Source organism: Anopheles marshallii, chromosome X, assembly GCF_943734725.1.
Source record: "Anopheles marshallii chromosome X, idAnoMarsDA_429_01, whole genome shotgun sequence".
NCBI classification, from domain to species: Eukaryota; Metazoa; Arthropoda; class Insecta; order Diptera; family Culicidae; genus Anopheles; species Anopheles marshallii.
Window position 1 is genome coordinate 14,116,947 of NC_071325.1, and position 15,345 is coordinate 14,132,291.

General features: G+C 42.6%; 1 protein-coding gene across 1 annotated transcript in view; it reads right to left on the reverse strand.

The window, feature by feature from the left end:
- Positions 1–12,745, reverse strand: part of LOC128713426 (glutamate receptor ionotropic, kainate 2) — a 119,765-nt gene extending 107,020 nt beyond the window's left edge. The window contains exon 1 of the mRNA XM_053808289.1: positions 12,622–12,745. Within this exon, the coding sequence (XP_053664264.1) occupies positions 12,622–12,745 (124 nt within the window). The remainder of the gene's footprint in view (positions 1–12,621) is intronic.
- Between the last annotated feature and the right edge of the window lie 2,600 nt (positions 12,746–15,345).

Sequence of the window (15,345 nt, forward strand, 5' to 3'; positions counted from 1 at the left end):
AGCTTACAGCACGGTTGCAGCCCGGACACGGTGAATGGAAAATGTGGCATAAAATCTAGTGAAAAATAGTACATTACATAAACATACACAAAGATGATACAAGGAGCGGAAAATGGGCTGTCTTTTGTGGGTGTGTGTTTGTGTGTGTTTTTCTCTGGTACCATCCATTAGTGTTCAATATTGCTTTCAAATTCATGATCGCCTGTTGGAGTGTATATAGGTGCGTATATTCAATATGCATACTATTTCAGCGTATCACGCCGAACACATATTTTCCACCAGTCACCGGGAGGGAGACAAATGAACGGGAGGGTTGGCACTTGTGACGCTCCATTCATCGGAAGAAGCTGGTACGCTAAATTCGTTACATGGAACTGAATCGAATAAATTGTAATCATTTTAAGCACGCCTCGCGGTACGGTTATGCACGCCAAAACGAAGATGCCGGAAAATCAAAATGGTGGCCAGGCAGGAAACGCCGGGCCAGGCACATGAATCAAGCAGTACGGAAAAGGGGATGAAATCAGCATGAAATGTCCACATAAAGAGATGTTCCAGCTTTTCCAAACCTTTTCGATGGAGCTTAATTTGCTGCTCTGTTGTCCAGGAAAAAAAAATGAGGCGAGTTCGATGCATTTCGCACGCAAAAATAATTAAAAAAAAGGAAGCATAACCCGAAGAACATCAGGAAGAATAAATAAGCAGGCTCTGGGTGGTGAGTGTGTCGAAAAAAAATGTCAATGACCTGCTTGCCACTGCTCAGACCGTACCATGAATTATTTCCACAAAACGACACGAAGCACAAAAGGATGAGAGGGATGCTGAAGTGAAAATGAAGGGGGACGGCGGGAGAGAAGAGGAAATGGAAAAATGCCGATGGTAAATTCTTTTCGGTTTCACAATCCATCGTGTACGGGTATTCTCATGCCCTCGGTAGGTCTCCGGTTGCCGACCGACGACCCTTCATTTTCACCTGAGTTTTTTTTTATCCTGACTTCCACTTGCTTCACAGAGCAGCTATTCTTGATGGAAATGATTTTTTTTGCATGTATCTATGTGATTAAAGCTTCTATGAATAGGTTGTAGCAAATATGTTACCATTTTGTTATTTTGCACTTTTGCTACACTCCCGGCTTTTGCCCTTCTCTTCCTTCTCTACGCGTCCCTAACAATGTTCAAGCGCTTTTCGCTTTCCCTGTCTAATGTGTAATCTTTCCTTTTCCAAGCGTGTAACATTAATTAGACAACCGTTGGCACAACCTTGAAGCATGGACGTTATTAGATTATACGTCCACCTTTCCTCGAGCGTTTCATACGTGAATTCGTTTGGGACATTGGAGATTTCCCATCTAGAGGGGAAGGAAAATCTACTTCCAATGTTTTTATTTCCCCGGTTTGCACCCTGTTTAATTCATACAACCTTATTTATTGTTCCTAGTTTGCTTTTTACGCTTGCGCGGTCATTGTGAACAACAATAATTTTGAAGGATTTTATCGAATTTTTCGTACTTAAATCGAATCAAACACCCGTCCAGTGGCGGACACACTCGTCCCTTAATTGTGTCCAGGCACCGCACTGATTGGGTTCCACTAATTGAGAAAAAGGGATTTTCACTCTGATTGCTGCTCCACTTCACCAGTGGTGTAGAAGTGAAAAACGGAGGTGACTATTTCACGCCCATTGAAAGTGAATCGTGAACGTTCCGAGTCCAAAGTCCGGGACACATTTGGACACAAAACAGCCATGAGCCATGAAGAAATGGTACCTTTTCTTTTTTTGTGCTTGTTGCTGTTTATTTTATTTCAAAAGTTCGCACACCCTCATCATTTTCCTTGAGCAGATGATTTGGTGATGTGTCATGACGCATTTCAGCGTTTGCCCCACTAGCAAGGTAACAAGCCCAACGCGGGACAATCGGAACCCAAAGCAAGGCAAACAAACAGTATCCTTATGGGGAATGGTTTTCTTTTGCCGTGCTTTTCCTTTTCTGCAACTATGCAAACTTTGATAAAAAAATATGTATGGTCACATATGAGGCAGTGGACGTGAAAGGTCTCCAAAGTGACGAACCCCCAAATTTGATTAACACGCGTGAAGGATAACGTGGACAGCTCTCCGCACAAACGAGGTCAGGTTGGGCTTTCGGATTGTTGATTTTAACATTTTAACGCTCAATTTAATTCGTATTCGCAAACCACAGCCACACCATGTTTGCGCTTCGATACACCTACCCACCGCAGGGATGGTTCGTGATTCGGACTGGGCAAGCTGTTCGGAAGCGGACGAGAGTGTGCGTGCTTTTTACATCAAACCAACGACCAACGTCAAGCACGATATGTTGAGGAATCTCCGGCTCCGGTTCAGATAGCTCCGCTTGTTCCAGGATTCTCACTCACCTAAATGGAGACGCCTGGTTGCTCATCGTTTGAAGCAAACGACCCCGATATGATGTTGATTGCGGTTGCGTGCGCCCCAAACCGGCTTCAATATTCGCTCGCATCATCGCTATGCAATCGTTCATGGTGCAGATAGCACTGCTGGACAATTTATGCATAGCCCATTGGGAAATGAGCCCCGAAAATCGTGGAAACTGTAACATACAAACGGTTTACGGTAGGGGGTTGGCACAAAATTAGCATCTTTACCGTCCACTAAAGTGGCATTCTCATAATTATTGGATGAACTGGTGCACCAGGGTACGCAACCACAGCTATAAAGTTTTTTTTCGCTCATTGGTAAATTAACCGACAGTCAATACATTAATTATACATTTATACAGGCATTTTAGTGTCCATGGTAATTGTTGACGGGATTGTGGGTGGGTTGCCTTATATTTGGGGTATTCATGTTGGCAAATAACTGAGGCGAATTTTATTGAGCTGGAATTGATGCACACATCGCCACAATTTCCGCGTAGTTGCGTGGGTAGATTCTTTTATACCGCACTGAACCGTTAACAACTGCTCTCATTAATATGGTAGCAACATTTTCAAAAGAATTTATTCTCGGTACGAATTGGTTAGGGTAGAGCAACAAACCAAAAACATGTTACAAATTGTTTAAAAAGAATAGAAGTATAACAACTTTTTCGTTAAACATTCAAACATTTCAACGAATTCATCACAAAATTATGAATCTCGAAATTATTGCAAACAGTCGCACTACGATAAATTTGAGAACAAAAATAAAGCAGTACAACTACCTAGAAGCCAGATGAAGAACATGTAACATTGTTCATGTTACATCACAAGGCAAGCAATCTAATACCTTTTTCTTATAAATTAGTACGAAACTGTTTTTAATTAACTATTTTTTCTAAGAAAAAACAAATTGAGATAGTGTCTCGTTTAATTACATACTACGTAATTGATTCGCATGCAATACGAAACCAGTGCCATTGCAGATAATTAATTACAATCGCTGCCGGGTTATCCGTTCTTCGAAAAATTAATCAACTCACCCATCGTTTGGGGATTGGTATAAACAAAAAAATATAAAACCAAAACATCAAAATTCATTTGTCAAGCGAATGGAACAGCCAAATAATTCTCCAGTTCTTGGGAAATCCAATCACTCGCGTTGGTAAGTGGTTACTTTTCCGGTTCCGAAACTGTTCGATTCCTTGCGCTGGAGTTATACCTACAGCAGCAGCAACCCTGCGGCCTCGAAAATCTGTCGCCCGAGCAATTTATGAGAATATTTAGAAACTCTCCAGCTCAACTTTCGAGTTCGAGACGATGAAAAATCTGCCGTTTTTGCAAATTCTTGCCCAACGCTCAGCTGCTGGACTGCTCGGTTGCTGGCGAAACCCTGCAACGGTGAGCCAGGCTGGAAATGGATGGCTTTTAACAAAACCGATTGAAAACTCGCTCGTTTGGTTCATAATGCTTCGCCCATAAAACAAAAAACCAGCTGCCGGCACAGTACGGAAGGAAGGAAAAATGATCATGGCTGACGGTGGGGTGCGGAAGAGGGTTAAAGAGGAGAAAAGAAGAGTGAAATGTTCGGAAAATACTTCACCTTCCTCTACAACTCTCCCGATCTTTTCTTCGAGCTAGTGGGCGATTTTATCTAATTTCTCCCAACGATGGGCGTTCCTTTCCACAGTAAAGGGGCGATAAAGAGACGGTTGGAGCAGAAAGGGGTTGAACTTTCCTTACTAATTTGCTTCCCTTAAAAACATCCCTGCAGCGACTTTCGACTTCTCATCCTCCCTTGCCCTCCCATTTCCGGGTGGTAGGACTCATACTCTATTCCAGTTTTACCTAAGGCGGACGATGTTCTGTCGTAAAAGTATCCTTTCCCTACATACGAACGCTGGTGCGTTCGGGCAAGAATGCGTTTCTATAAAATTTATCATTGGATCGGGTAAGGAAAAAGGGCGGATTGGAACAGTGGGGTTTGAAAATGGAAATAACATGCCTGCGTGCTCAGAAGGACCTTCTCGTGGATGTCCTTTTTCTCAAGTCCGTGTAAGATGCCGAGGCAATCACCGCTGCCGTCTCATACGTAAAACAAACACGAAACAAATAATTCCCTTACATACAGTGAGAGACCAATAAAGCTCATCATTTAATTTTTTCACGATAAATCTAATAAGGAGCCGAACTCGGAAGCGTTGAGAAGTCATTTAAATTGAAAATTTCGGTACGGTTGAAGATATAATTACCTACCGGAACTAGGAGACTAGAACGAAAATCAATCAACAAATTTTTAACATGTTTCAGAAAACTTGACCTTAACTCATTGTATCCAAGGGATAAAATATATTAATTCAAATGGAATTAAGATTCGCAGTCTATCCAAACATATTTTTGAACAAACGACTTTGAAAATATTTTCCTCCAGATATTCGAAGTCGAGACATCCTAAACAAAAAAGTTATTTTGAATACTTTTTTATTAGGTTTTTGATACTTTCTTCAAAATTCGTGCAAAAAATATTCATACATTTGGTTAAAACAAAATTACCACAAATTAAAACAAATCAAATCGATATAAATATTGATTTCGAATATTTTTTTATGCTCACTTTTTCGATTTGCATATTACAAAACACTAAACACAATAAATATTACTGGCATAGAGGACACTGTTGAACTATCATACGACAAAAATCAAAGGTTCCCGGGAATTATAGATTGACAAATTTTGTTTTTCAAAGAATAAATTTGAGTAGGAAAATTAGTTAGCGGCAATATAATATGTTAAGATGATATAACAAATTTAAAATATAAATTATATTTTTAAACTTTTAAATTTTAAATATAAATGATGTTAAATATTGATAGAAAGTATATATAATCTGCACACCTAGAATTGTGAAATCCGTTGGTAGAAGAAAAAGCAAATGTTTCCTTTATTGTGCCGCTTACTGTATGTGTTGGAAAAGATGCAGCTTGGTGATGATTGTAAGTTCTTAGCTAACTTTCCTTTTTTGTATCAACGCACTGTCTGCTCTCTATTTATATCTCTCGCTCACTGCTCTTCGCCGACCCACCTACAGTCAATTTATCTTGAAGCGATCCGTAAACAGGTCCCTTCTGGGGATTTACTTCCTTCCGTGCTCGTGGGGCAAACGACAACAGGCATTCTTTATTCCTCGTCACACAGCACTAACACCCTCGCACACCAACCCTTCGGGCGAGAGAAACAAAAAACTACCCCTAAAACCAAGAACGAGAAATGGAACGATTTGTAGTAATTCAATCAGAGAAATTCATCCCTTTCTATACGCCCCCTGCACACGAGGGGTTGATTTTACCCCTCGCCAACACACACATACTTTCACTATCAGCATCGGTCCCGGTTGCTGGACCGAAAATCGAAAGTGGTATCCTTTTGGACCCAGCCCACCCTTTACCCGTTGCCATTCCCCGGCCCGATAGGGCAACTTGACCAGAATTTTCTTTTCTTTTTTGTTTTGTTTGCGACGGAAAATCGCACATTAAGTACGATGATACCGTAAACAATAAAAATGTCCCTAATGGCGGACAAAAATCCCAGCCATCGTTTCGCTTGTAACCCAACCGTGTCGCTCATGGGGTAGTGCATCCATCATTCGCAAAACGGTTCGTAGCTGTAGCATGCCGAAACGAATCGATCATCGCTTCCTGTCGGACTGGGCTGTCTGCTTGGTGAAGGGTCTGCATGTTTGCATGTTGCCCGGTCGAAGATTCGTCAAGTCAATCAATCACGTAACGATCGCATTTCCAAGGCCGTGCAATCCTCGCCAACGGTTCGCGCAACATAATATTGAGCATTCAATTTCCTATTCCTCATACAAGTGGGTTACTTCTTGTGCTACGACTTCTCACAACTCCTTCCCATTAATGGCGAACAACACACTCACACACACATACCATAAAAAATCACATTGAGATAAACATTGTACAAACCACCTCGTTCATGGGTGAACGAGGAAAAAATTGTCACAATCATTACGTTACGTTTTTAGTTACACATTTTGATGGATTTCTTCCGTGTTGTCATTGCTGTTTGTTGCTCGCCTTTTTACTGTGTCCATTCAATTGTGTGTTGGTTGAGGGGGTTATTTTCTTCATCCCTTTAACATCTTTATACTATTTAGAGGCCTACAGGGTACAAAGGCAACAAAAAACCGAAAGGAAATCACAACCGTGCTAGGAAAAATACTACATCCGGATAACCCATGACGTGAGCTTTTCATGATGCGATATGCAGCCAACTACAACCCGGTAAGCTGAATAGAAAAATAAAACAGTAACTTGGTGGTATAAACGCGCGACGCGCGAAAAACGCGCCGGTCTATATGAACGGTGCTTACATGGCGTGATATCGCAAAGCTATTCATCAAGACAGTGGGATAGAGATATATAACGTGGCACGAAAAAAGAGGATTAGGAAGGAGGGCAGTGGGAGATGAAAGGAAATTGGGTAGTTTTTCTCCTCCTTCAACATTCGATTGGGGTATGCAGTAACGCTCTCCACCTATTTGCCGTCATCCTTATCTCCAAGGAATGGTAAAAAAGCTCTAAGTGACTTGAACGCTTTAAAACTAGTTATTGGGTAAACTGATTTAGTCATTTATATCTTTTTTTTATTTATTTAGCTGCTGTAATGTCAAAATATAACATTTTTGATACTACTAACCCAAGTATCAACCAAAGGTTGCTATTAACATTCTAGTAGTCAGTAACGTTTTACATGACGTTACCGAAGCGTGATCATTGAATTAACAATCAAAGGAAATATATATTTACTTGTGTTTCATGTTGTGAATGAAAGGTTCTCAAACTCACAACATTTATCGCAGCGATCGAAGCTGGGATAATATTTCAGGTACTCTAATACTTTTTCATCAGCACAACAACCTCGAGAGGTCCTAACCCCTGTTAGACGTCCTACCATTGCTAGCTTTCGTTGGTTTTATTTACCCGTAACTGTCAGTAATAGTCAGTCCTGCGTATGGATACTCTAATACACTTTCAGGGAAAATCTCTGTTGGTGTTCAACACTCGTAGAATATGGTGGAGAGAAAAATGCTCAGATGATTTTTTGGACACGGGAAGGTCAAAGGAGAACCTACTACCTTGATGAGCTATTTGAGTTGTTCGATCCAATGAGCAGGGCACAGCATGAGAAAGACACCAGATGATTTAACCTGCAATGCCTTTTTAGGCCGTCCACATAAAACCAACGCCTCCGGAGGTCCAAATGGAGATCATCCGTCAGAAATTCGGACATACGCAATTTCCAGACGTACTTATATACACAGTTAATCAATACGCCGTGATGGATAGATTTAAGAAAAAAACATTATAGTTTTATTTTGTCTATTCTCACGTTGTTTTGATGGATTCAGATCGTTAGAACCGAACTCCTGCTAGTACAAGAACTAGGGGTGAAATGAATCGCCTTATGCTATGTTCCCTATGCTTATATACTGATTTAGAAGTGGGAATCGCGCTTGGGAAGAATGTGTGGTCTTCGAACGAAGTGTAGGCTTCCGACGTACGAAGTGTTGGCTTCCGTGTAGTCAGGTTGCAAGAGTGAATTACCGTGGGGGGTCTGCGTTGAACGATGGTGGGTGTTGTGTTGTATGGGGCTGACTTCTGACGAGCGGATGAGAGTCAAGTGCTGAAGAATCTACTCGTTTCCGTAGGGTGACGCGCGATCGTGTGCGGTAGGAATATGCTTGGTGTATCGTCTCGTTTCCGTAGGGTGAGTCGTGATCGTGTGTGGTAGGAATATGCTGAAATATCGTTGTGCTATCTGTTGCGTTAACTACACCTCAGTTCAATACCCTACAGTTCAATACTCGCATACGGCTCTGAGATATAGCCGTTGTCCAAACATTGATGATGCCCTCTTAGTGGCGCAGGAGGCTCTTTTGAACCCTTTATGTGCATTCGCCAGACATACTGGGATACGCAATTACCAGACGAGCTCATATACATCTCCAGTTCAGAGCTCACATACACTTTTGAAACATGGACTCTTTCTAAAACCGATGAAATATATTTTTGAAACACGTTTGGAAGAACATTACGGGGGTCACAATCATGAAGTGCTCTATAAGAATCAAGTACTAATTCGTGGAAGGTAGTTGATATGAATTATACACGCCATTCAAATGGTACCAGATGATTGAAGCCCATAAAATATTTTGGAGGTGTCACAAGTCGTGATGAAAGACGAATAGTGAAGTTCGTCAAAAATGTCCAAGTATTGAATTTTCAGACGACGGAGTTCGACTGTGCAAATGGTTCAGAAGGCTGCTACAGTAATAGCCCGCTTTTCACGGCATCAGTTCCAGCGCATACATTTCCCTAACCAATTTCAGTTTCCACCGCACAGTCATAAGCTTCTAAGTCCAACCCACAATTTGCGTTTGTAAGTCCAGTAACTTGCCTGAAACAAATGGTTAATTTACAAAATATAGTAAACTGCACTCGTTACACTCGCGAAACAAAAGCATCCCATACACCCCGGAGTATAGTTCCAACACTCCCTTTGCGAAGTAATAATGCCAAATGGAAGTAAAGGTCACGTACTGTTGGAGCAGCTGCATTACGGATGCTAAGAACAGTCTGCCATCTCAACCAGCGGTGTAGTGTAGTCACTCCAGCCATCCGGGAACAAAGCACCCAAGGCAAAACAAAATGAACCCCAGCGGCTTCCATGGTGCTTAGCAGGATAATGTTTCCTGTCAACCAAGCCAGAGTCGAAACAAAGCACGGAAGATGCTGGAAACATGCCTTCTAATCGTGAAATCACACTGCACCGTTCACGTTCCGGTAAAGTCCATCGATACGATGTCGCCTGGTACGGTTCAAACTTTATCATTTATAAGTATTTTTTCTTCTTCACTCCTGCTACGGTTGAAAGGTGATGTCCGTTGCTAGCGTCGTGTGGATATGAAGACACATATTCCTTCCAGAGTTCCACGCCACGGGCTGGAATTTCTGCCCCGTCAGCGAAAGACAATCATCGGGGAGCAAAAGAATCAGGGCACCTCCATCACATGGCCGAATGAAAGGACATGGGAAATCATGACTTTTCCGGTTTCTGCTTCTCTTTCCTACCTTCGCGCGAATGTCAAATCGATGGTACCCATCCGGGTTCATCGGCCGATGGGTGTGCGGGTGATGGAGGGCAGTAATGTTATTGGAAGATAAATTATAATTCCAACCCAGCTTGCAGCACCGTACAAAGCACCAGCACAAACCCGCCAACCCGGGTCAGGTGTTTGCGAGGTTAGACACGACACGGCAACCGGGCAGGACAGCAGGATCGACAGGGATGCCCGTAGGCGCACATGCTGTGGTTTTATTTTTTTGCCTCGTCCTGCTCCCCACCCCAACCACCGCTGCAGCGCAGTCTTACCGCAGTCACGTACGGTTTACCGTCCTTTATTCCCACTGGATGAGCGTTTACAGCTAACCGGTCCGATACTGGGGAGGCACAATGCGGACAGGTGTACCACACGGTGAATGGAGTGCTTGGTGCCTTGGTGCAAGCGATTTTCCGTTTTGCAAGAGCAACCGAATTGAGATATTATAGCTTCCGTTTCCCAAAAACCTTCCGTCGCTTCCCGCCAACACACGGAGAAACCGGAATAAATAAGACGGATGTGAGGTGTTTATGTGTGTGCGTTGTTTCGTGAAATTGTATAGTGGGCAAATTCGAACAAATATCGTGGTAAAATTATATGTTGAGTAATTAAAACGATTTTATTTTTCAATATTATGATATTTGGCAAGAACATGCTGGAAATAAAAAAAATACTAAATGCGAGAGTTTTGTTTACTTTTTTGAGGATAGAAAATGAAATCATTGAAAACGATAGAAATCGAATACAGAAATGGGTCCTAAAACGGTTCGAAAGTTGAGAACTCAAGGCAACATAAACCAAACAAGCGAAAAAATAGCGAGCTTAACGCTTCAAGTTCTACTGAGTAGAAGTATTTGTTCGAGACTGCTCGAAACTTTTGAACTGCTATTATGTTAAACATTCGGATTGTATTAAATTCTTTCTAAAAGTTCCTGTTGACTCGCGTGCTACTAGTACTAAGCGTTACTGAAAAATAGTGGCTCCTATGTAGAAGAAATACCTAAAGGTTAAGAAGGTAAGTTTCTACAAAAAGCGGTATTTTATACAAGGCTAATTATGATATTTATTTGACATTACGAAACCATACCCATGAAACGACAGAAATCAGAACATCTTTCATCATGGCATCAATTCTAAATGTAAAGACTTTAACGACGATATTTAACGAAGTTTTTATTTTTTGTATAATCGTCTTTAAATTGATAAAAAATTAGATATAAGATTAATAACCGCTATGATTAAGGAGTAATGATCAATTATTCAAGTGTCGTGACTAGGACAACCTCGTCCTCAAGAATCCCCAGGAAGATACATATATTATCTCAAAGTTAACAATTTTTGACAGCGTGTAAACATTTTTGTCTCTACGTCACATATTGTTGTTACATATTCATAAATTATTGCCTTTACAAGAAAATGAATAAGTGTGTGCGGATTTTGGGTCGATTCGTGGCATAACAATTGATGCAGTAGGGTATACTGCATGGTTATACCTTTTCTCCTTTTGACTATATACAAACAAATAAATACAGTTTAGTTTTCAAAAAGATGGTGGATGACGAACAAATTTGAAACGAAAATTGATCGAAAAAGGTTGATTTTTCCCTTATACCAAATTCATATACAAAGTTATGGAGATATAAATAGAACTCCATCTCTAAATGCTTTTGGGCTTTTATTTATACAGTTTTATTCAATTCTACAAGTTTCCAACCCGAAACGTTGCATTTCAAACCTAAATAGATAATTCCATTTTGTCACATAATATTTAATGACTTCCTCACAACTATTGATGCACACTGTCATAAATTTATGGCTGGGAGACAAAATTTAGCAGCAACGACTAATTACAAGTTGCTTATAGTTGCTCAACGAGAACTGATGACATTTTTAAGGAAAATTCCAATAGTTTCTACACCTCGGCTCCTCCCGCGAACAATTGTAATGGACAATAAGAAGTTCATTTTAACAGCAAGAAGTGAAAGTAAAAACAAGAAGGCTTTGATTGGTATTTAAACAACGAACCATCGAAAATCGGCCAGTCTGGAATGTATGCGTAGAAGGTGAGGAAAAGGTCAGCCTGTGAAGACGTAGATTACTTGCTTTATCAGCATGATCCGATTCTCTTCCACCTCTCATCCGCTAGCTCTTTTTCTCAATCTAGTAGCAACAGAATTAAAAACAACTGCGTGCGGGTAGGTTTCTCAAAACCTCAGCACCAATCTGTCTGAATAATAATTCCCACTATACAACGCAAAACTATAAACAACCATTAAAATGACGCATAACCTTTCGAACCTTGATAAACATTAAGCGTTTCGGGTGTTGTGAGCAACGCAAAACACAACAACATCAAAACAACAGTGACTAGATTAGCGATAGCATAATCGCTTCCCGTGCTCAGATTAACTCTGCCAGCACCATCCAGTAATTAAAGCTATCGAACCCGAGATTACTTGGGGTGCATGCACAATTGATGCACCACTAATCCGGGCAAGTTTCTTCGTTCGCCGGTTCCATTTGCGCGCACTGTCTCGCGTATCGCTAGGAGTCCTGGGAGACCAAACTAAAGAAGAAAGAAAACTTCAACCACTCGTGGATGAGATTCGCCCATTAAACTATGCATAAGACAACACAAGTATCAACGGTTGTTGGCGTAAGGGATGCGCATCATTATGGCTCGCTACCCGAAAACCAACCTGAAGCAAAACCTTCCATTCGTGGCGCTTTTGTCGTCCCGGATAAAGGTACCAAAAGTTCGTTACATTTGGTTAGTTTTATCATTTCTGTTGGGTTCCATTCTTTTACTACCGATAAACGCAGACAACAACAAAAAAAACTAGACCAAGTTATCCACAGGAGTTTACTGAGGACTCATTGCTGCCATGCTTCATACTTTGCCTGATGTTTTGGGGCGCCCTTCACGGTCCGGTATCATCTTCAACTTTCAAACAACAACTCCAATCGTTAGTATTTGCGTGTAGGCAACCTTCTCCTACCGACAGCAGCATCGGTCGTGTACTCACCGATCCGGATGGCGTCCGGTAATGCGCGGGCAGGAGCGGGACCAAACAGGGCCAGCATCAGCAGGGCGACCCAGCAGCAATAGTAGCCGCGCCACCGCCGGTAACCCAGCCGACCCACCGCCATCGCTGTGTTGCGCGCTGGTCCCGTGCGGCACTCACGCCCCGAACGGTAGCTCACGCGCGGCTGCTCACCGGACCTGCTCTGACGGGGTGGCAATTCGGGGAAGCGAGTGTCTCACGTCTCACTGCGGCAGCTCACTGCGTCGGACTCTGCGCGCTTTTCCGGTTCTACCGCTTGCAACGAGCTTACCACTACCAACACCCGTACGCACGTGTGCGTATGTATGTGTGCGTACACTGGGACGAACTCGCGAGCGATGCGTGGGGGGGGAGAGGAGGGATAGGGGTAGGGTGGAAAAGAGGAGCACGCGTTTGCGTTATTTATGCACTACGCCAGTGGCTCACGAGCAGTCGGTTGAATGATGCTGCTAACTGCTGCCAGGACCGTGGTTGATGGACGCTAGTGTTGGTGTGCTGATGTTTTGGTTTTGCACGACGCCATCCTCCCGCGAAAGGTAGCAGGGGTTATCTCACACTGATTTCTTGTAGAATCTCTCCAAAGGTATATAATTTTACACGTTCAAAGCGTAACTTGTCACTACGCGGCTGATCAATCGGACTTCTTTCTGTTGGATACGAGTGTCGCGAAAACTACAAAACCCCAATGCCTAGTTTACTGTCAATACAATCACTTACACGCAAACACACGCAATACACTACGGAACGTCAATTTGGGTTCGAAGAACCAACACAGAACATGCTCTCGGCTGATGGATTTGCTCTCCCGTAATAATGTCTCGACGGTCTTTTTTGCTTCCTTACTTTCTTCCTTTTGTTAAGAAAGTTCTTCCCCCCTTGAAGGGATTAGGTTGATTGCAGTGCGGATGGATGGAACGAAGAATGTTTCTCCCGTACCGATACACCAAACATTACGTACAGCTATTAAAGCCAGTCAACAAACGGATGCCGTCCGCTTCTGACCGTCACCGAGCACGTAACGTATACACCAATACACGCACACGGTGATTCAATCTGTCAAATATCCTTGAGTGTGTAACAGCGCGGATGCGCCCTGGCGGTTCGCGTGAAGGCTCGGCGTAGGCATTCGTGGTCCACCATCCACGTACGTCACGCACCGGATGCAACCGCACCAGCACCGGAAGCGACACCACTTCCTATCACCCAGCGAGTGTGCTCCCTTCCGCCCGAAACCTGTTCCGTTTCACTCGCAATACACTATCCTCCCACTCACTCACACACGTTTATAACCAACACGCGGCGAAAAGCAACAGCCCTAGGCGCGGGGTAGGAATCTGGGGTGGGGTGGTGGGACGAATGACACACCTCCCAGCAAAGCGAACGGAAGCTGCGGGCGACTAACTGCAAACTGACTGTTGGTCGCTCGTTGCGATCACCTTTTAAAGGATCTCTTCACCAAACGGTGCTGAAACGGTGCTGGTGAGTGTACCCGACCTGCTGCACCGATGCTTGCAAAGGATGCCAACGCACTGACGCTTCCGACAGTCGGCCATACTGCCGGTCGGATGCTGTGGACAAAAACGGCGCTCAGTGAGTGCGTCGCGCAAGCTCAACGAGCGAGCTTTTGGTGAGTGACTCGCCACATGCGCACTTATGCGGTTTCGAGGGTACCGTCAACCACTCACAAAGGCACTCACACTCACCCCCGAAAGTGTTTGGCACTGATAACGATGACTGCGGAGCGAGCATCGAAAATTCGTACCGTCACGCGGAGCTCGCCACACACTTCGTGGATGCTGTGGAAACTCTACGAGACAGTGCGAGCATCAGTTTCTTATCAATCGACGCTAGGCACTCAGTAGCACTTGCGTATCAAAATAAAAGCTATGTTACTTCAAGAGCTTCGTGAAACAATTCGTCTTGAAACAAATACCAACCAAAGTGAAACATTTCAAAAACTTCCATATATATTTTGTTGTTATGAAAGTTTGTTCATTTTATTAATAATTAATCTAACATTTAGTTTTGAAACAATTTATACAGAAATAGAGTACAATTACTTACTAACGATCATGCTCTAGAATGGTTGATAGTTGGCCCGTTTGTTTAAAAAACTAGGTTTATATCGCCACACACATCAATCTTTCCTACAACAGCCCACTTTTTCAGCCAATTGTTTGCAAACCCCTTCCACAATCGGACACATACGGCCCGATGCATACAGTCATTAATTATTCCCAAGCATCTTCACAACGCGGCGCCGCAAGAACGATTTAAAAGTTCAAGTGGTATGATGGATGAAGCAACGATTCTACAATGGTTCGTTTGCTAATGGCTGCAATATGTCTGTGTTTTTTATTGCTGCAAAAAATCCCCTTTTTTCACTTCGTATGTACTATAACGAAAGCTGCTAGCAAACAAAAAGTAAAGCTTTTTAAAAGCTGCTGTATTCAGAGGGAAAAGTTGTTAAATGCGAAACTAACAGCTTTTTAACTGAACTTCCTTTTTTTTCCTTCCTGTTTTTCTCATCGAAAGCACCTCTAACAAGCTTGAGAAAGCTATGTCAAAGCTTAAATTCCTTGAAATATGTTTGTAACCGTGAGCTATTCAATAATTTTACCATATTATTATTTTCTTTAATATTATTACACCTTTACTCTAGAACAGGGGTCTCCAAACTACGGC